Source organism: Sinohyriopsis cumingii, chromosome 7, assembly GCF_028554795.1.
Source record: "Sinohyriopsis cumingii isolate HCF-2022 chromosome 7, ASM2855479v2, whole genome shotgun sequence".
Classification (NCBI taxonomy): Eukaryota; Metazoa; Mollusca; class Bivalvia; order Unionida; family Unionidae; genus Sinohyriopsis; species Sinohyriopsis cumingii.
The window spans coordinates 117631751-117653454 of record NC_142967.1 but is presented as its reverse complement, the minus strand read 5'-3'; the positions used below and the strand labels follow the sequence as shown (position 1 = coordinate 117653454).

At 35.7% G+C, this 21704-nt stretch overlaps 1 protein-coding gene across 1 annotated transcript in view; it reads right to left on the bottom strand.

Moving 5' to 3' along the window:
* The window catches only part of LOC149796003 (28S rRNA (uridine-N(3))-methyltransferase-like), a 47241-nt gene that overhangs the window by 13893 nt on the left and 11644 nt on the right, over positions 1-21704 (bottom strand). The window contains exons 4-8 of the mRNA XM_089965924.1: positions 15158-15246; positions 11201-11271; positions 8487-8626; positions 4720-4850; positions 1772-1841 (exon numbers count right to left, since the gene is read on the bottom strand). Of these exons, the coding sequence (XP_089822050.1) occupies positions 1772-1841; positions 4720-4850; positions 8487-8626; positions 11201-11271; positions 15158-15246 (501 nt within the window). The remainder of the gene's footprint in view (positions 1-1771; positions 1842-4719; positions 4851-8486; positions 8627-11200; positions 11272-15157; positions 15247-21704) is intronic.

The window sequence follows — 21704 nt, the reverse complement described above, 5'->3', positions numbered from 1 at the left end:
ATGAAAATAAATGTTAGATAGACAAAATAAAAAATAAATTGCAATAGATTCTTCAGAGGTACATCCTGGATATGCATGGCCACCTAGTGGGATCAAAAGGAGTATATCTAAAAAAAGTTCTTTCCTTCATCCACATGATGAAAACATTTCTATAATCTTTCAGGAAGGGCATGATTTGGAGCAGAGATTAACTTCCTAATGTTAATGTGACTGGGTAATACATTAGAGATTAAGTTCCTAATGTTAATATGACTGGATAATACATTAGAGATTAACTTTCTAATGTTAATGAGACTGGGTAATACATCTGAGATTAACTTCCTAATGTTAATGAGACTGGGTAATACATCTGAGATTAACTTCCTAATGTTAATGAGACTGGGTAATATATTTGATGAAGATATATAGAATCAGACAGTGTGAAATTTTAATGCCTCTTTCCAGGCATTTTTCCATGAAATTTTAATGGCTCTTTCCAGACATTTTTCATGAAATTTCACCATGGGCATATATTTGTGAAATTTAATATAAAAACTTTCAAAGAAGATATCAAAAGTTGTGACAAAAGAGAGATAAAGCATGGATGTACCTAATTATTAAATGTACCAGAAAATGTGTGATTTTCAGTTCTGAATTTGCTGCTGCTTTAGTGTTAGCATTATCATTCCAGGAATGACTGGATTCCTCTCAAACTATTTATTTATAAAACTTACGTTTTCTTTGAAAAAAATATAAAACAGAATCTCAACCAACAACAGTATTTTATTTCATTCTACTGTTTAAAAAAATTAATTACTAATTTATGACAAGCTCATTTTCCAGCTCCATGATATATAAACCTAAATAAACCTTAAATAACACCATATAAGCAGCATAAATAGTTGTGATACAGACAGACATACATACAAAAAGTGATCTGCTAAGGATGACCCATAAAAGTTTGCAAACTTATTTCCAAATTGGGTCATGAGGGATCAAGACTATGGGGCAGGTTATAATTTTCAAATAAAATTATGTATTTGACAAAACTAAGAAATTACAAACATTACAAATTTAAAAACTGATTACAGGATTAAAAACTATCACTAAAAACTTGTAATTTTAGTAAAGAAAATCACTGAATTCCGTGGTCTTGATTTGCTTTGTTTCAAAAGTTATGACTTAACAGCCATTTTCAAACAATCTATAATTGAAATGTTTTTGATACAACTCACTGAAGTTATAAAACATACATACATACATACATACATACATATATCAGGGATCGCGCTGGGCTTCGCCAATGTCACAAAATGCGTTTTTTCCCCCTTACTGGCAACAAAATATACCATCTGGTGATATTTTTTGCAACATTTTTGGCTGTTAAAATGTTAAAAACTGTATTATGATAATGGCAATATTATTTGAAAATTGGTGACAAAACATTGAGGTTGGTTATTTTTTTGGCAACGACTTTTATAAAGCCAGTGCCATCCCTATATATACACATACACATACACACAAACACAGTGAATCATATGATCTCTGACAGCATCTTTAAATCTTTATGAATTTAGTAAATATTCATGTAATGTCATGCCTATGTGCATTTAAAAATACTGAGAGAAAAAAATTTGTGGCAAATTTTCTCATTTGTAACATGCATACTGCATGATCATCTAGTTCTCAATGGGAATGATAATTCTGGTAACTTTAGTAGTCTTTCTAATTTCTTGACAAAACGCTACATTTGTAAAAGAAAAACTCATTTACAGTAACAAGACCTGGATACCTGTATGGTAGTTGTCTATTTTGACCGTTACCCTCAGCCCTTGTGTTAAATGCCTGTCTATCAGGACCTCCTACAAAATGAAGGAGAAACGCAGAGTAAGAATTAAGAAATGGAGCGTCTCTAAAATCAATGTTAAATGTGAAATGATGTGACTATTACATTACAGCGTCTTCACTCTGATGCCACTTTTATCAAGGTGTACCACAGCACTATGAACTTGGGGATGAGACTGGATGTACAGTGACATCATAGCACTATGAACTTGGGGATGAGACTGGATGTACAGTGACATCATATCCCTATGAACTTGGGGATGAGACTGGATGTACAGTGACATCATATCACTATGAACTTGGGGATGAGACTGGATGTACAGTGACATCATATCACTATGAACTTGGGGATGAGACTGGATGTAGTGACATCATGTCACTATGAACTTGGGGATGAGACTGGATGTACAGTGACATCATATCCCTATGAACTTGGGGATGAGACTGGATGTAGTGACATCATATCACTATTAACTTGGGGATGAGACTGGATGTACAGTGACATCATAGCACTATGAAATTGGGGATGAGACTGGATGTACAGTGACATCATAGCACTATGAACTTCTGTCTCTTATTTATACAACATTAATGACTGCAATAACTCAGATGTAGCGACTTACTTTTGGATAGATATTTAACTCTGAGTAGTGACTCCTACTTTGGAACATATTTAACCACAAGTAGTGACTCTTACTTTGGGATAGACATTTGACTGGATAGTTACTCCAACTTAAATATAGATATTTAACTCTGAGTAGTGACACTTACTTTGGGACATATATATCATCTCTTAACAGTGACTCTTATTCTGGGACAACAAAAATTACTTTTCAACACAGAGCCTGGATATGTTAACCACTGTGCAAATTCTTGTCAAGGATTACTCACAGAACTTTGTCATGAGCTATAATTTGGAGATCTGTATCATTTGATACAAGTAAAGTATTACTGACCAGGTTTGCTCTCCTCCGTCTAGCAGTTATCATTAAAATCTTTTCTCAGTATTTATCTTTATGCCAGTTTCCTTACATAAGGACTCTAATTTAACCAGGGCCAGTTGTAAAGATACCTTAAGGTGCAATCTGGATTGTTTAAAATCAGACAGGATTGTGTTGTCTATGGTACTGATTACACTACAGCATGTTGCCATTTACTATGATGCATTGTGATTTACTTAGGAGACAAACGATTTTGACACTGCATCACATTTCTAGATCTTCAGTTTACTAATAATTAACTTTGTGATCTATTGGCAATCAGCAATGTTTAATGGCAGATCATTACTGAGTTGAAGAAAAAGGAGTGGACCAAGTATGGACCCCTATGGTACTCCACATTACTGACTCCTCTTCAGAAAGGTTGTCATTTACTGTGACACATTGTGATCTATTTGCATTAGGAGGCAAACAATTTAGATGCTGCATCACATTTCTGTATTTTCAATTTGCTATTAAGAATATTGTGAAATACAAGATCTAAAGCCTTCCTAAGATCAACAAGCATTGCTTCCACTTACCTCCCCTGGACAAGGGCTGCAATCTATCTGACCATGGAGACCAGAGCTGCATAACATGTGTGATTCTCCCTGAACCCAGATAACATTCAGTGAAGCAAGTTGTAGTTTGATAAGTACATCATACAATTATCATAATGTCTTTTTTGAAAAGTTTAGATTGAATGGGTAAGATAGGCCTAGGTCAGTACTTATTCACCTATTTGATATTAGCCAATTTATGAATGGCAGTAACTTTAGCGATATTCTGTGTTTTGGGGAAATCTTCGGAAAATATACTCAAATTACATATGTAAGTTAGACTGTCAGAGATTGATGCAGTGGCCGTTCTCAAAAGGCATGGTCCAACACTATCTAGATCTGCAGTAGCATCTCTCAAGAGGCATGGTCCAATATTGTCTCAGTCCAATATTGACTGGACCGGTTCCTTTGTTTGAAATAATAGCTTGTAAGAATTTCAAAACTTCATCAGTTTATATAGCTGGAACTGAAAATCTGCTATCTATTCCCCAAAGTGATAACAAACATGTGATACATTATTTATCATACTTTGAAAGAATATTTTTTAGTGTATGAAAAAAATACATAAAATTTTGGGAGCCATGCCTCGATCATGTTATATCCGAATTCATGTTATAACGGAGCATGCTATAGCAGGGTCACAATGTATTTGCTGTGGCAGTTATGTTACTTCAGTAATGCATAAACTTTTATGTTTTAATATTGGGTTTACCTGTTAAAACCTGCACTAATGAATTTTCCTTTACAAAGTCTGCTCATATTTGACTTTAGCCTTTATCCATTAACTACCAGTGTTTTATATATTCTGTTCTACTATTTTTCAAGCTAACAATCCTTTGATTAAATGCTAAATTATGCATTTATGCACATTTATTCCTTTAGAACGTTTAGTTTTGTCCTTAAGTCAACCTTGAAATTATTCAACCCTGTCAGCCTTAAATGACTTTACACTGAAAGTCAGCAGAAACTGAAAGCTGTCATTTCTACTTCAATGCAACTGTTGATAGGTTTATTATAAAAAAACATGACATATGGCTTTGTTATTTCATCCACTAAACAAACTTTGCAAATACTGCAGCATTAATTGTTTGACTGTGTGCTGACATGTTGCCTCTGTACAGACTGACTTTCAATGTAAAGTAATTGGGTGCTTTGATTTTTAATTCGAAGAATCACAGATGTTGAGAGTCACAGGCAATCACTGTCCCATCCAGAGCTTTTTCTATATAAAACATAGGAATTCTGCATGAGCCAGTTTGAATAATCACCATTATTGGAGTCAAAAAAATTTGAGACAATGAGGTAATATAATATATATATATAAGAAAAAGCAGAAGATAAAACAGCTGATGGATTACCTTCTTGAGACCAACATCTACATAGGATCCTTTACCAGGCTTGACCGGTTTGTTTAGTACCACCCCCTCTCTGTAGAGACTCTCTTCTTCCAACCTCATGTGGTGTGGACTGTCAAGTGCGTTCAGTAGACCTGATAGGGAAAGTATGGAATAATCACATTGGAATATTACACCCTAATTTTGTGCACATGGTCAAGTTCCCCCAGTAGACTTCATAGAGAAACAGGGGCATAATCACACAGACTGCACTGAAATATTACACCCACATGTGGAGTGGACAATCAAGTGCATTCAGAAGACCTGCAGGAAAAACTGGAACATGATCACACAAATTGCACTAGAATTACACCTTCATGTCGTGTGGACAGTCAAGTATATTCGGTAGACCTGATGGAAAAACTGGGGCACAATCACACAGATAGCACTGGAATATTAATTACACTCTTCAAAAAAGTTATAAATTTAAGTTCAGTGTATAGGTCTAAAATAAATATGGTGTCAAACATATATATATATATACATGAAATATAGACTCCTTTGAAAACTGATATGTATAGAACAGAAACACAATGTCTCAGATATATAGACTCAAGAATTGACAAAGAACATGAAGTGTCAGTAGTAGGTGATGAAGATGGTGCATCCCCCAGGGGTGTAAAATTGAGGATAAAAAAAACCCCTAGGTGTCAGAACTGGGGTCAAATAAAAAATGTGGGGGTCAAAAATGTACTGACAGATTGTCATCTGACTCGTACTTTTTCATCCTGAAATAGGATATTGCAACTTGCACAACATACTATCTCTTTCTCTCTCTCTAAACATACAAATAAACCAGATGCACACATAACAAACAAATGCATCGTCCATTCAAAGAATAATTTTATTAGTTCATTTTTCTTTTAAAGTCGTACTTTTAACAGTCTCCTTATAATCTTTTTGAAGCAATATTATAAACCTACATAATACATATAAGCCAATACAAAAAAGCCTAATAAATCTTTTTAAACAAATGGCAGTTAATTTACTGCCCATCATAAAATGTGTACTATCATTGGTTTCATTGTACTTTGTCCTAGAACACATTTATCCTAAAATCAAGGAGGCTAATGATTCATCTTCTTTCTAATAAGTTATACTTGAACTTTAAGATCTTTCTTTTATTGCAGCAAAGTTAAAAACCAACAAAATCTGCAATGACCTGCTGACTTTGTAATCCAAGTAACGCATTTGTCTCGGCAAGTTTACTGATTTCTTTGTTGTGAAAGAATGTTTTGGGTTATAATGTGTTCTCCAGATATCTTGTGGCGAACAAGGGCAGATGTTTTAAAAATTCTTAAACCCTGTCAGGAAAGGATTATTCACTTTTGCAGTCTTTGCAATCACACGATCAGAAGTCACACCGGTAATCCTAATGGATGTGCCGTATTCCAGTCAAGGAAATTATTTTCTCCATTTTTCATTAAAGTTAGATCCACAGTTACTCTTTTGTGTTCTGCTTCTTTCTCTTTCTTCCCTAATGCTTTTTAGTGCATGACGTTTTAATCTGGAGATCACTTTCTAGTGCAACAAGCATTGAGGTTAAACATCTAGATGACATCTTGCTGAGCTCGATGGAAATCGCGTGAGAGCTCATGAGATTAGGGGAAGCTACTCTGTCAGAAAACTGCCTCTGCCACTTTGGTTCCTTCATTTAGTATGGTCTCTGCATTGTTCTCTGCTATACGAATAGACAAGCGCAATGCAGGGAGCAAACAAAGCGGGGAAACAGTCAATGCCTATGCTTGAAGTATACATGATGCCATCCCTCGTCCAATGCATTGGATATTAAATAAATCCTGATTGCAATATGCAAATCCTTTGTGTAAAAAAAAACCCACGGCAACAAAATGTGTGCGTCAATTTTCTCCAGTGTGCATCCCTGACGCACAAATGTCCATAAAGGGAAACACTGTGAGGAGATCATTTTATTTACCATTCTGAGAATGGAAAGAGTAATATCACTGTAGAACCAAATTTATGAGCAGTACACGAAAAACACAATATTGAATAAAAAGCTAAAATTACAACATAAAGGTCATTATATGATACAAAATTCACTCCCAAGTATGTGTTCAATAAGCTAAAAATAGATCATTGTTTAAATACACATGCATTAAAGTAAATCAAGAAAACTGATATTAGTCATAAATCATTACACTGTTTCCTCATGTCCAGTCATCTCCATTGCTTTCATGTTATTGGCTGTTAATGAGAAGTTGTCAATGAAGCAAAGTTACAGTCCAAGTTACCAAGAAGTTTGTCTCTCATCTTGCAAAACACAAGCATCTATATGACACAGGATTTTTCTGATTGTCACACTCATCCAATCAGGTACCATATTCAAAATTGTAGCCTATTCTTTACAATATCATGCTTTGAGAAAGTTTAAGTATCTTGTTAACAACTTTCATTTTGATTTAGGTGGAAGAAACTAAGGAGACTTTGTTATTAATATGTATAATAATATGCATGTGTGCATGCATGCATGCATGTATGTATGCATGCATGCATGCATGCATGCATGTATGTATGTATGTATGTATGTATGTATGTATGTATGTATGTATGTATGTAGGTAGGTATGTAGGTATGTATTGCTTTGAACATGAGAAAAAGTGTTAATAAAAATACCCAGGTGTGAATCACATCTTGCTAATCAATAGATAGATAAAGAATCACATCAGTACCCTGCTGAAGAGGGACGTAGGGATACTAATATTAGTACTAGACTTGGAATTGCAATTCAAATGTTTTTTTTTTTAGTGTTTGATTAAAAAGTGTCACCTCTGTGTTGTGACACTTGATGAAGGCTAAATATGTATCTATGCATATAGCACTTAACATACTGAAAGAAAAAATTTGCAAATACCATCTCTGCATATCTAAGCACAATTAATACAAGAACAAACAATCTTATCATTATTAGTTATATGATATGTTTGTGCCCAAATATGGATTGACAGAGTAATTTGGGCAATTACTGGGCAAGGATCTTGTGCTGAGAGTAATTAGGGCACTTACTGGGTGGCAACCTTGTGCTGAAGGTAATTAGGGCACTTACTGGGTGAGGCCCTTGTGCTGAAGGTAACTAGGGCACTTACTGGGTGAGGCCCTTGTGCTGAAGGTAATTAGGGCACTTACTGGGTGAGGCCCTTGTGCTGAAGGTAATTAGGGCACTTCCTGGGTGGGGACCTTGTGCTGAAAGTAATTAGGACACATACCGGGTGAGGTTCTTGTGCCAAGAATAATTAGGGCACATACTGGGTAAGGACCTTGTGCTGGGAGTAATTAAGGCATTTACTGCACGAGGACCTTGTGCTGAGAGTAATTAGGGCACTTATTGAGTGGGGACCTTGTGCTGAAGGTAATTAGGACACATACCAGGTGAGGATCTTTTGCCGGGAAAAATTAGGGCACATACTGGGTAAGGACCTTGTGCTGGGAGTAATTAAGGTACATACTGGGCGAGGAGCTTGTGTTGAGCCCAGGTTCTTTTCTTCTTAAATACCAGGGTACTTGTACATCATTTTGTACATTATAAACTTAATTCTGACTATTACATGGAGGCAAGGCCATGCAAAGCTAATTAACTTAATAATAAATTATCTTGGCATCATATCACATGTAACACATTTTGGCTACTCATCTTTACATAACACAATTTGACCAATGATAACTGAAGAACTTGTCAGAGGATGGGTAAACATATTTACATGGCAATTACTTACCAGCATACTTAAGGTCCGGGTGGGTTGGGAAGAAATATTTGCGCAGATAGTGCGGACACTCCAAGTACTGGAGAACTCGGGCAAGTTGAACATTGGATTCACCCTTTTTCCACATTCCTACAAAGTATCCCTCAGTTGTCCTGAAACATTAAGAACATCACCTAGACAATAAGATGGAGTATTTCCTTGCCCCACAAAGCAACAGATCTTGTACTGACAATATGTCAGTATACTTTGCCTCATTGCAAAGACCTATTAAGTTAGAAAGGCAAATGTAAATGATACCTACACAATTAACCTTGACTAAGATAGGGCTCTCAAAGTGCTACATGACACATCTTTTTGCAATGAAAGAGTCTCAAAGTGCTACATGACACCTTTTTGTAATGAAAGAGTCCCAAAGTGCTACATGTCAACTTTTTTGCAATGAAAGAGTTTCAAAGTGCTACATGACACACCTTTTTGCAATGAAAGAGTCTCAAAGTGCTACACGACACACCTTTTTGCAATGAAAGAGTCTCAAGGTGCTACATGATGCACCTTTTTGCAATGAAAGAGTCTCAAAGTGCTACATGACACACCTTTTTGCAATGAAAGAGTCTCAAAGTGCTACATGACACCTTTTTGCAATGAAAGAGTCTCAAAGTGCTACATGACACACCTTTTTGCAATGAAAGAGTCTCAAAGTGCTACATGACACACCTTTTTCCAATGAAAGAGTCTCAGAGTGCTACATGGCACACCTTTTTGCAATGAAATAGTCTCAAAGTGCTACATGACACTTTTTTGCAATGAAAGAGTCTCAAAGTGCTACATGACACAACTTTTCATGATGAAAGACCATCAAAGTGCTACATGACACAATTTTTCATGATGAAAGACCATCAAAGTGCTACATGACACATTATTGTAATAATAATCTCGTACAGTAATTCTGATGAAATGATTCAATGTGTAATGAAGCCAATTCATGTTTGCACATGCATAACATGTATCACTAAATTAGTACTTAACCATGTCCTACACAGCTTAGTTGTTACATTTTAAGCTTTCTTTTTTTGTCACTGAGAGTCACAGAACTCTCTGGGGTTTTGTACAACCCATCTGTTATTGTTACAGTGAGAGACCAAAACTTAACTGTGTCCTATACAGCTCAGCCGTTATGTTTTGTTTTAGCTATTCTTTATAACTAGGAGTCTAGAACTTTCTAGGGTTTTAAGCAATCCTTCTGCTGTTGCCAAAATGAGAGACCAAAACTTGAGGACCAACAGGTCTGTAGTGAGTAAGGAGGCTCTTGTATAATCCTTTGACAGACTGGATGGCCATGCATGGTGGCTCCTTGACCATTGGACTAGAGCTGTGGAACCGGAAATACATTGTCAATTGGATGCCATGAGATACATATGTACTATTGTTAAATCCAAATCATTTAATATCTTTATATGAAATGAAATTAATAATTCACTATTGCTATAAATCCATGGTGATAGATACATACATGAATCATGTTTGTGTATAAATTCCTGATCCTTGTTTGAGGTGTGGACAGATGGGGGTACAGATATAGATGTACAGACATGCATTCAGATTCCGAAGTGATTGCTTTGCTGAGTTTTTCATCAAGGTAAGCTTGATAAAAATAAAAGCTTCATCAAAGAATGTTGTCAAATTTGGTTAAATTATGCATCCTTTTAAAAAGAAACTCAAAGCTTTTACTTTTTTTGATGATGGATCTGCCTACTTCAAGCAAAATTATTTAAATTAGTTTATGACCTCTAAAATTTAGTCAACTTCCGCTAATGTATTTTTGAGACTTCAAAGTACTATTTTTTTTAAAGGTTTTTCTTATATTTTTAGTAAAGTCACCCACATTTGATGGGGTATTTGCACCACTGGTACAAACTTGAAAGCCTTTCATGCCAAGATTCTTATGGTTACATTTGGTCAAGTCTGTTTAGCAGTTTTAGAGAAGAGGGCATTGAAGATTTCCTACTTTTAGTAAGATGGCCAAATTTTACTGCCAAGTTTGGGATTCTTTCAACTTTCCCATAACCATCAGTGTTCTAACATTCCATGTACCAACAATGATATTGTCTGTACCATATATCTTGGTGGTGGGGGCCCAGTAGCATACCTGTCACCTCCGTCCTGGTGTGCAGCGGAAGGCATGGTCATTGGGGGAAATTCCCCATTGATAATGGGGCAAGATACAGCCTGGCAGAGCCCATCCCACCTGATAATGGGACACACCATACTTTCACTTGCCTTATGGCCTGGTAAGCAAAATCAAGTTTTGAAAATAATAAAATACCAAACTCAACCATCCAGTGGCCATTGTTGTCAAGTGCAATCAACTTTAATTAATCTATTAATAATTTAATTGTAAAGAAAACAACCCCACCAAAACTTTGGGACAAATTGTTAACAATACTTTATGAGGAAAAAAGTATATAAAGATTGAGGACATTCCTTATTCACCATTCAACTGAATATGCCACACATTGTACCAAGATTGATTTTGGGAAGCCCATTCTGTTTGATCTAATCTTAATGCAAAAAAGGCAACCTGAGTGATATGAACAAAACAGTGTCAAACTGTTTAAGACCAAGAAGTTTGCCTTTATTCTTGAAGGGGCATTCATTTTATATTTTAGATTCAAAGTTTGTCCCGATTCATTAGTTATACAGCTTTTGTATTTTCACATCATACTCACTTAGACATCTGCCCCATCTCATCAAAGATGACAATGTCATCTATATTGAACATTGCAGCTGCTCTGGCAATCTGACAAAGAAACAAAGTAAATCATATTAATCACATAAAAATGAATTTTGGAACAAATTCTGTAAATTCAGCATAATCATGACAGACTTCTTCAATCTGGTCATTAAAAGGATGGTTAGAGGATAAAGGCTGTGCTCTTAGCTTGGCCCTATGGTGGTCCTTCAGGAAGTGCAGGCAGAGAGCACCCAGACACATTCCGCCAATTGTAAATATGTAGCTGTGGATACAGCATTGGCCAAAATGTTTTCAGTGGCTCTATTCAGTACTTGGGCCATTCTTGAGACTGATTCCCGTGCATGCCCTGATTTATTCGTTGAGAAGCTATGTTCTGCATGTTGGAAGATAGCCATACAGATGAAGTCCAAGATTGAAGCCATGACAACAATATAATGCACTAACTGCAGAGTGTCATCAGAAGCCATCTGTTCCATATGAACGATGTGTGGCTTTGTCATTCCCACAGCGGCAATATTGCTGCTGACTGCTGGGGTTTCCAAACGAAGTACTGGTGTATGGCCAATGTAGAACTGCCGACAAACTGATGATGAAAGCGAGTCAGAATGTCCGTAACTCTCCCAGACTGCAGAAGTAAATGAAGTTGAACTCTTCCGTTTCATCATAACATCAAGAGATGCTGGAGCTATGGTCCAGGTTGCTGACGAAGTAGGAGGAGGAGGCCAGAACTTCAGGGGTCAAAGGCAGAAAACATCCTCAATGGAGGTTCGGAAGGCTGAATCTTCCTGTGAAATCAGATAGTCTAAAAGTCAAGATATCACTTACGAACAAACAACATCTTCTGGTTGAATGAGGTGAGGCTAAGGTCTCCGGTAATGTACAAGACTTAGCTTGTGATGAGTGATGAGGTCTACCGCTCACCAAACTTGTAGAACAACTTGAATTAAAAGCTGTGACATCAAGAGAGTAACTGTGTAAAGAGTCTCTTCTCATGGCAGTGTAGAGAAATTGTGAATCAACATCTGTTGAAGTGTTTGGAACTATTCTTGGCATCGTGCTGAATTAGTGTCTCAAGGTGGTATGTGGATTAGACTGGTCCCTGCACATGTCTGCAAAACTTGTGTTCGAGGTACTGGAGGATGGACTGTTGATTGATTGAGCCTGTAATACTGAAGTTTTGGCCCTGCATGATCCCCAGCATATGTCATAAGCTGGCCGCAATGGAAATAGACCATCTGTGTGGGCAGGATTTTTTTAGGATCATTAGTTTGGGACGGGCTATGGGATGTTTGATTCATGTAACCTGTCCATATGTCTGATGAGTGAGAGGGAACTTGGCTGTTTGTTAGCTCCATCCCTTGCTGTTATGCAATAGGAATCAAGTCGAACCCCGAGGAGGCAAGGTAGTGGGAGTTGCCAACAATGCTAAGTCCTCTGGTGGTGACTTGGGTGCCAGAGCTGTTTCAGAGCATGTCAATGTTTGGCACTTCATGACTGAAGGGTACAAGTTGATTTATCTCCCTTGTCTGCCAGAAACTCTCACAATGAGGAAAGGTCAGCAAGCAGAATGGTGACCATCTAGAGGTGTGCATTTCTGCACTTTGCCCATAGTTCTAATTTGTAAGACAAATAGAGTAAAATGTATAAAACTGTAGCTCTGCACCTGTCTTTTAGAATGCAATGTCTGTGTAAAGCTAAATCTTAAAAAGGTGACCCAGAAATTGACAGCAGACAGCCTAATAAAGCAATGAAGTGTACAGGTAAAATATAATGACAATACCACCTGTAAGGAGGAGAAGTAAAACATGTAGGCCTGCACATGTGATGTATAAGCTATACCAAACAACTGTTTCCTGGTAAAAAGTGAGAGCAAACAATCTCATTTACAATGCTACCTATAGGGAAGGTCAAGGATGGCCTGTACAGGTAGAATCATTGAAGCTTGGCGTTTCAAGGCTAAGAATTTAATGGTAAAGGAAACTCACCAGTATGTATGAGAAATGATGTAAATATACATATAATAGCAGTTTCTTAAGGGTATAAGAACATGCACACATATAAATAATGTAGCCCAAACCTATCTTGTGAAGTCGAATACCCGTGCGAGTGACAAAGTTTTTTTTAAATATGATGGAATGCTTATGCAGACAAATATGACTCAGGTGACACCTATAGAAACATGTACAGAAAGCTGACCTGCACTTATCCAACCTGGATGGTAGAAATATAGAAATGTACACAAATGTGCGACAATATCCATTATGAGGCAATTACCCGTAGAAATAAAGGCCCATAAATTGTTGTTGTTGTTGTTGTTGTGGGGTTTAACGCCATTTTTCAGCACTTGATTGGCTATACATGGCGGCCAGTATTAATGGTGGAGGAAGAACCTGGGAAAACCCAGGAAAGAACCACCGACCCACGAGAAGCTACTGGCAAGCTTTCTCACATACCCACATTGGCTGAATCTTAGACTCGAACCGACGCAGACAGAGGTGAGATGGCAGTGATCCGTAACGAAGAGCGCTTTAGACCACTCGGCCACTCAGGGCCCCCCCCATAAATTGTTATCAAATTGTAAAGGCAGTACTTCATCTGCATAGGGAGAGAAAAAGTTGGAAATATTGATGGAGTATACTTTCCTTAGAAGTGAAAAACTCCTCCAACTTGTAATGGTATATCTTCCAAGTAGATTCTGGCTTTTGTGAGGCCTCTCTTGTGACAAGGGCATGCTTTTTGGTATAAGTGGAAGTAGTAACTGGCAGGTTCTTAGACTCTGCCGCTAAGTCTTATACCCAAGAGGAGATCACTGCCTGACCACCACACATAGGTTGGCAGACAATTTTTGGCTTCCTTCAGCTAAAAGTACTATCTGAGAGGGCTGGATTTGTGAGGTAGTTGTAGCTCTCCTAAGGTATTATGAATAGGTAACATATTTAAAGATGAAACAGAATGGACAAAGATAGTAACAACCAAATGTTTTGTATTCTGATTATATTATTAAGGTGGACTGGCACCATGATTGATGAATATTCATAATTATTATATACTTACATATGAAATATAAAGACTTATTGGCAAAAAATAATTTTGATATTGTTTCATTACTATAGTCTCATATGTGAAAAATACATCCATATATTTTCACTTGTGAACATATAAGATTTCCCATCATGCAATGCAACACCTGAATGAGTGCATCTACAAAAGCTGTATTTGCAACAACAACAGAAAAAAAGAGTTACCTTGTGATTTAGAACACATAAATAGAAAATGCCCTACATTTCAGACATGGAAATTAATATTCGATAAAGAAATCAGACCAGATGCAGCTTGATTCAGTCTAAAGTTATTTCACCTTATTTCCTTGACAATAATGACAAAAACCCACTGTAATGCATTGCTCAGTCAGACTTGCATTGGTTGTAGATAGGACCAGAAAATGTAATTTACTGTCACAGGTTAGGTCAACCCAGTCCTAATGCATTCTTAAGTCATGTATATTTACATGATCAGGCCATGAAAGGGAGGTGAATTTGTGAAAAGGGGGTGGGGTGAGCATGTTGTGTAAAAGAGTGAGTTTAATTTTCTAAACTTTGATTCTGTAAGTGAAAACAATATATTTGTACAAGTTGATGGCAATGGACTTTCTCTTGGGTGACTGGAAATGGTGGCATTGTACCTTCATATTTCTTGGGTGCCTGGAAATGCTGGCATGGCACCCTCATATCTCTTGGGTGACTGGAAATAGTGGTATGGAACCCTCATATCTGAAAAATTTGAGCCCATTGGGAATAATATTTTCAAGATTAAATTGATGCCGTTATGAATTCTGCCTGATTTTGTGTTGGGATTGGGACAAGTTTAAAATTGGAACTGATGCCTATTTTTCCTCGCCTGAAGACTGTTAAAAATTCATGTGATCACTCACCTGTCCAGCTAGATATGTCCTCAAGTGGGGACTCTGTGCATTGTCTAGAATTGAACCAGGTAGAGCAATGGACACTGTGTAATTCCTACCTGTAATCAAAGTAAAGGTTAAGAGTGGATTCATTAAGCATACTGAAATCATGAACATCCTTGATACAATTAATTTAAGAAATAATCACTGCAAACAAAGAAAGTTGGGGACTAAAACTAAAACCAGAGGAATGATGACCAATTTACTCATGTAAATACAGCCTCATCTCCACTGCATGCATCCCCTACCCCAGATGATAATAGGTAAAGAAAAGCATGTAATCTTTCTGAAAATAGTGTAGGTACAATGTTGTACAAATATTCATTTATTCTGATGGTGACTATAATGTGTACTAAGTACAATGATGTGTAAATATGCATTTATTCTGATGGTGACTATAATGTGTACTAAGTACAATGATGTGTAAATATGCATTTATTCTGATGGTGACTATAATGTGTACTAAATTTCAATGGTGACTATAATGTGTACTAAGTACAATGATTTGTAAATATGCATATCTTCTGATGGTGACTATAACATGTACTAAGTACAATGACGTGTAAATATGCATTTATTCTGATGGTGACTATAATGTGTACTAAGTACAATGATGTGTAAATATGCATTTATTCTGATGGTGACTATAATGTGTACTAAGTACAATGATGTGTAAATATGCACATATTCTGATGGTGACTATAAATGTGTACTAAGTACAATGATGTGTAAATATGCATTTATTCTGATGGTGACTATAATGTGTACTAAGTACAATGATGTGTAAATATGCATATATTCTGATGGTGACTATAACATGTACTAAGTACAATGATGTGTAAATATGCATTTATTCTGATGGTGACTATAATGTGTACTAAATTTCAATGGTGACTATAATGTGTACTAAGTACAATGATGTGTAAATATGCATATATTCTGATGGTGACTATAACGTGTACTAAGTACAATGATGTGTAAATATGCATTTATTCTGATGGTGACTATAATGTGTACTAAGTACAATGATGTGTAAATATGCATATATTCTAATGTTCACTATAACGTGTACTAAGTACAATGATGTGTAAATATGCATATATTCTAATGTTCACTATAATGTGTACTAAATTTCAAAACAATCCACCACCAAAAAAAATAATGAGAGTAATTACATTCACAAAATTGTCATACACTGCATCCAGCTGTACAGTCAAAAAGGGCAATAACTCTTTAAAAATATGTCAACATGCACATCTTTAGATGATGACCATCTTATGTATCAAGTTACACAGCAATGAACATAAGTATTACTATATGCTCTTGCCTCTCTCTAGGCAACAGTATAAAAATGTACAAAAACTTGAACTGCCATAATGACTTGAAAATCTAATAAAGCCATCCATATATGCATACCCATGTTCAATGGACTACCTTAAATGGTAGGGCCCCGAGTGGCTGAGTGGTCTAAAGCACTCTCCATTACGGATCACTGCCATCTCACCTCTGCCTGCATGGGTTTGAGTCTCGGATTCAGCCAATGTGGGTATGTGAGAAAGCTTGCCAGTAGCTTCTCATGGGTCAGTGGTTCTTCCTCCAGCATTAATACTGGCCGCCATGTATAGCCTATTGTGTGCTGAAAAATGGCATTAAACCCTACAACAACAACAACCTTAAATGGTTTTGTAAAAAAAAAAAAATCTAAAAAGTTCAAAATGTGTGATTTGAACATTTCTGTAAAGGCCTGAAAATCTAACAGGTCACCTACATATCTATATACTAACATCATTTCTACTAAGGTTGCACTACTACTGGTACTTGGTACTGGATGGAAAAAATCAGTACAAGACCAAATTTTACAAATGCTAATCAACCAATCTCATCAATACATGCTTTATTCAATTGAACAGAATGGAGAAAGTTATGTTGTAAACACTTTTTTTAGAGTGGGATTATTAAATGAATGAGTTTGTAACCTTTACAGGAGCAGTGTTCATAATGGACAGCCTCACACCATGACACTATAGTTCATTTTATCCTATCTGCAACTAAATAAATTATCAGGTCAGCATGACTAAATGCAGCTAAAAGTAACTAATTCATTTTACATATAGTATTGAAAACAAATTAAGTACTTTTAGCTACATTTAATGATGCTGACCCAAAAATTTACTGAGTTATAGATAGAATAAAATTAGTGATGCTGTATGGAACAAATTGTCACTGTCAGTCACCAACTTATTCCACACACAATTAACAACATTGGTTCAGAGTTCACTTATAAAGTAAACTGTAAGTGTTTCCATGCATGTCATACAATGCTTAGTTTTAGTGGCCTAGTGTGAGTGAAAGCCTTCAGCTAGATCACAAGACTGTAAATAGAAAATACCAAAATGCAGATCAAGTCAGTCCTCCAGCAAAGCACCAATGATATACAAAAAAAACATTAAACTTCATAACAAAGAAATATCTCAATATTCAGGGATTTATTTCACAACTCAAGGAATACAGACATGATTTTGGCCTTCCATAAAAAAGCTGAATTTTTTAAAGGGGTTTGGGGGTTCTCCTCCAATGGGGTCTCAAGGAGCAGTGCCCCTGATCTGGGGGTCCATGAGACCAAAGGCCCCCATCCAAAAATGCATTTTGCAATCATAAAAAACTGTTCCTGGTGCAACTTATGATGATAATATACAACAAAACAATCATTTGAAAAACTAATATACTTACCAAAAATGTTCAACTTGACTTGAACAATTTTACAATATTTATTGCCACATGAATTTGTTCTCCAATACTGTTGATGCTGAAGTCATTTCATGTGCATGTCAGTGTTCACATCGTAATTAAGTCACAATAATTTGTCAATTTTTGCAGCAAATATATTATACTTCTCTCTTTTCATAACAAATCTGTAAAATAAACATCCAAGCAAATCAACTATATACAAATAATCCCATACATTCACTTGTCTTTTTCTCCACTGGACACAACCTGTTGATATGCCAGTCAAGCTCTTTTTGTGGCTTTGGCAAAGATTTCTTCAGCCTTCCCTTTTGTCACCACTGACATTTTTGGCTCAATGTGCAATCATTTCTTTTCCTTCTCAATAAGAGCCTTTCTCCTTTCAAGTTGGTGTTTGTATTGGCAACATGCAGTATGCATATTGTGACAGAGGGCTACAGCTATTCTCTCATGCAAGAAATCTTTCTTCTTGTAGTGATTAACTGCACGTTTCCAGATGCCTTCTGAGCTTCAATTTTTCCGTATGCAGCTTCGTTTGTCGATGCTGTTCCAAACTCTTCCAACTACAATTACTGTAATTCAGATCTTTCTTGCAGAGGTCAAAAAATGCCAGTTCTCTAGCGTTCAGTTTTCTTATGTTTCTGATGTTGATAGTGTGATCAATGTATGATGCTGATAGTGTGATCAATGTATGATGTTGATAAAGTGTGATCAATGTATGATGTTGATAAAGTGTGATCAATGTATGATGTTGATAAAGTGTGATCAATGTATGATGTTGATAAAGTGTGTGATCAATGTATGATGTTAACAAAGTGTGTGATCAATGTATGATGCTGATAAAGTGTAAGATCAATGTATGATGTTGATAGTGTGATCAATGTATGATGTTGATAGTGTGATCAATGTATGATGTTGATAGTGTGATCAATGTATGATGTTGATAAAATGTAAGATCAATGTATGATGTTGACAAAGTGTGATCAATGTATGATGTTGATAAAGTGTGTGATCAATGTACGATGTTGACAAAGTGTGTGATCAATGTATGATGTTGATAGTGTGATCAATGTATGATGTTGATAGTGTGATCAATGTATGATGTTGATAAAGTGTAAGATCAATGTATGATGCTGATAAAGTGTGTGATCAATGTATAATGCTGACAAAGTGTGATCAATGTATGATGCTGATAAAGTGTAAGATCAATGTATGATGTTGATAGTGTGATCAATGTATGATGTTGATAAAAAGTAAGATCAATGTATGATGTTGACAAAATGTGATCAATGTATGATGTTGATAAAGTGTGTGATCAATGTATGATGTTGACAAAGTGTGTGATCAATGTATGATGTTGATAGTGTAATCAATGTATGATGTTGATAGTGTGATCAACGTATGATGCTGATAAAGTGTAAGATCAATGTATGATGTTGATAAAGTGTAAGATCAATGTATGATGTTGATAGTGTGATCAATGTATGATGTTGATAGTGTGATCAATGTATGATGTTGATAAAGTGTAAGATCAATGTATGATGTTGATAAAGTGTGTGATCAATGTATGATGTTGATAGTGTGATCAGTGTATGATGTTGATAAAGTGTGTGATCAATGTATGATGTTGATAAAGTGTGATCAGTGTATGATGTTGATAAAGTGTGTGATCAATGTATGATGTTGACAAAGTGTGTGATCAATGTATGATGCTGATAAAGTGTAAGATCAATGTATGATGTTGATAGTGTGATCAATGTATGATGTTGACAGTGTGATCAATGTATGATGTTGATAGTGTGATCAATGTATGATGTTGATAAAGTGTAAGATTAATGTATGATGTTGATAAAGTGTGATCAATGTATGATGTTTATAAAGTGTGTGATCAATGTATGGTGTTGATAGTGTGATCAATGTATGATGTTGATAAAGTGTAAGATCAATGTATGATGTTGATAAAGTGTGTGATCAATGTATGATGTTGATAAAGGGTGTGATCAGTGTATGATGTTGACAAAGTGTGTGATCAATGTATGATGCTGATAAAGTGTAAGATCAATGTATGATGTTGATAAAGTGTAAGATCAATGTATGATGTTGATAAAGTGTGTGATCAATGTATGATGTTGATAAAGTGTAAGATCAATGTATGATGTTGATAAAGTGTGTGATCAATGTATGATGTTGATAAAGGGTGTGATCAATGTATGATGTTGACAAAGTGTGATCAATGTATGATGCTGATAAAGTGTAAGATCAATGTATGATGTTGATAAAGTGTGTGATCAATGTATGATGTTGACAAAGTGTGTGATCAATGTATGATGTTGATAGCGTGATCAATGTATGATGTTGATAGTGTGATCAATGTATGATGTTGATAAAGTGTGTGATCAATGTATGATGTTTATAAAGTGTGTGATCAATGTATGATGTTTATAAAGTGTGTGATCAATGTATGGTGTTGATAGTGTGATCAATGTATGGTGTTGATAGTGTGATCAATGTATGATGTTGATAGTGTGATCAATGTATGATGTTGATAAAGTGTAAGATCACTGTATGATGTTGATAAAGTGTGATCAATGTATGATGTTGATAGTGTAATCAATGTATGATGTTGATAAAGTGTGTGATCCATGTATGATGTTGATAAAGTCTGTGATCCATGTATGATGATAAAGTGTAAGATCAATGTATGGTGTTGATAGTGTGATCAATGTATGATGTTGATAAAGTGTGTGATCAATGTATGATGTTGATAGTGTGATCAATGTATGATGTTGATAGTGTGATCAATGTATGATGTTGACATAGTGTAAGATCAATGTATGATGTTGATAAAGTGTAAGATCAATGTATGATGCTGATAAAGTGTAAGATCAATATATGATGTTGATAGTGTGATCAATGTATGATGTTGATAGTGTGATCAATGTATGATGTTAATTGTTTGATCAATGTATGATGTTGATAAAGTGTAAGATCAATGTATGATGTTGACATAGTGTAAGATCAATGTATGATGTTGACAAAGTGTGTGATCAATGTATGATGCTGATAAAGTGGAAGATCAATATATGATGTTGATAGTGTGATCAATGTATGATGTTGATAGTGTGATCAATGTATGATGTTAATAGTTTGATCAATGTATGATGTTGATAGTGTGATCAATGTATGATGTTGATAAAGTGTAAAATCAATGTATGATGTTGATAAAGTATAAGATCAATGTATGATGTTGATAGTGTGATCAATGTATGATGTTGATAGTGTGATCAATGTATGATGTTGATAAAGTGTGTGATCCATGTATGATGTTGATAAAGTCTGTGATCCATGTATGATGATAAAGTGTGCGATCAATGTATGATGCTGATAAAGTGTGAGAAATTTACTGGTTCTAAGTCCAATAACATGTGTCCTTTCATGTCAAAACAATATGCTCCCTTTGCAATCTCAGTGGGGGCCTAAAACTTTAAAATAAAATGTTAAGAAATACAAGTTTCTACATTGTCAATCCATGCTGGTGTCATTAATTTTCTTTCCTATACCATATATACAGGATTACTTTCTGTACACAAAAAGGCAAGTAGTTACACCAGCATAATGTGCTCCTGTAGCTCTAATTGCTCCTTGGGTCAGGGTGCTCACTCAAAACTTAGAAACTGTCCATAAAGTATATACACTTACTTTGCATTACAAGGGGTTAATCTCTGAAGTCAACATGAATTCGTAGATCAGTCCTTACCTCCTACAGGGCCCA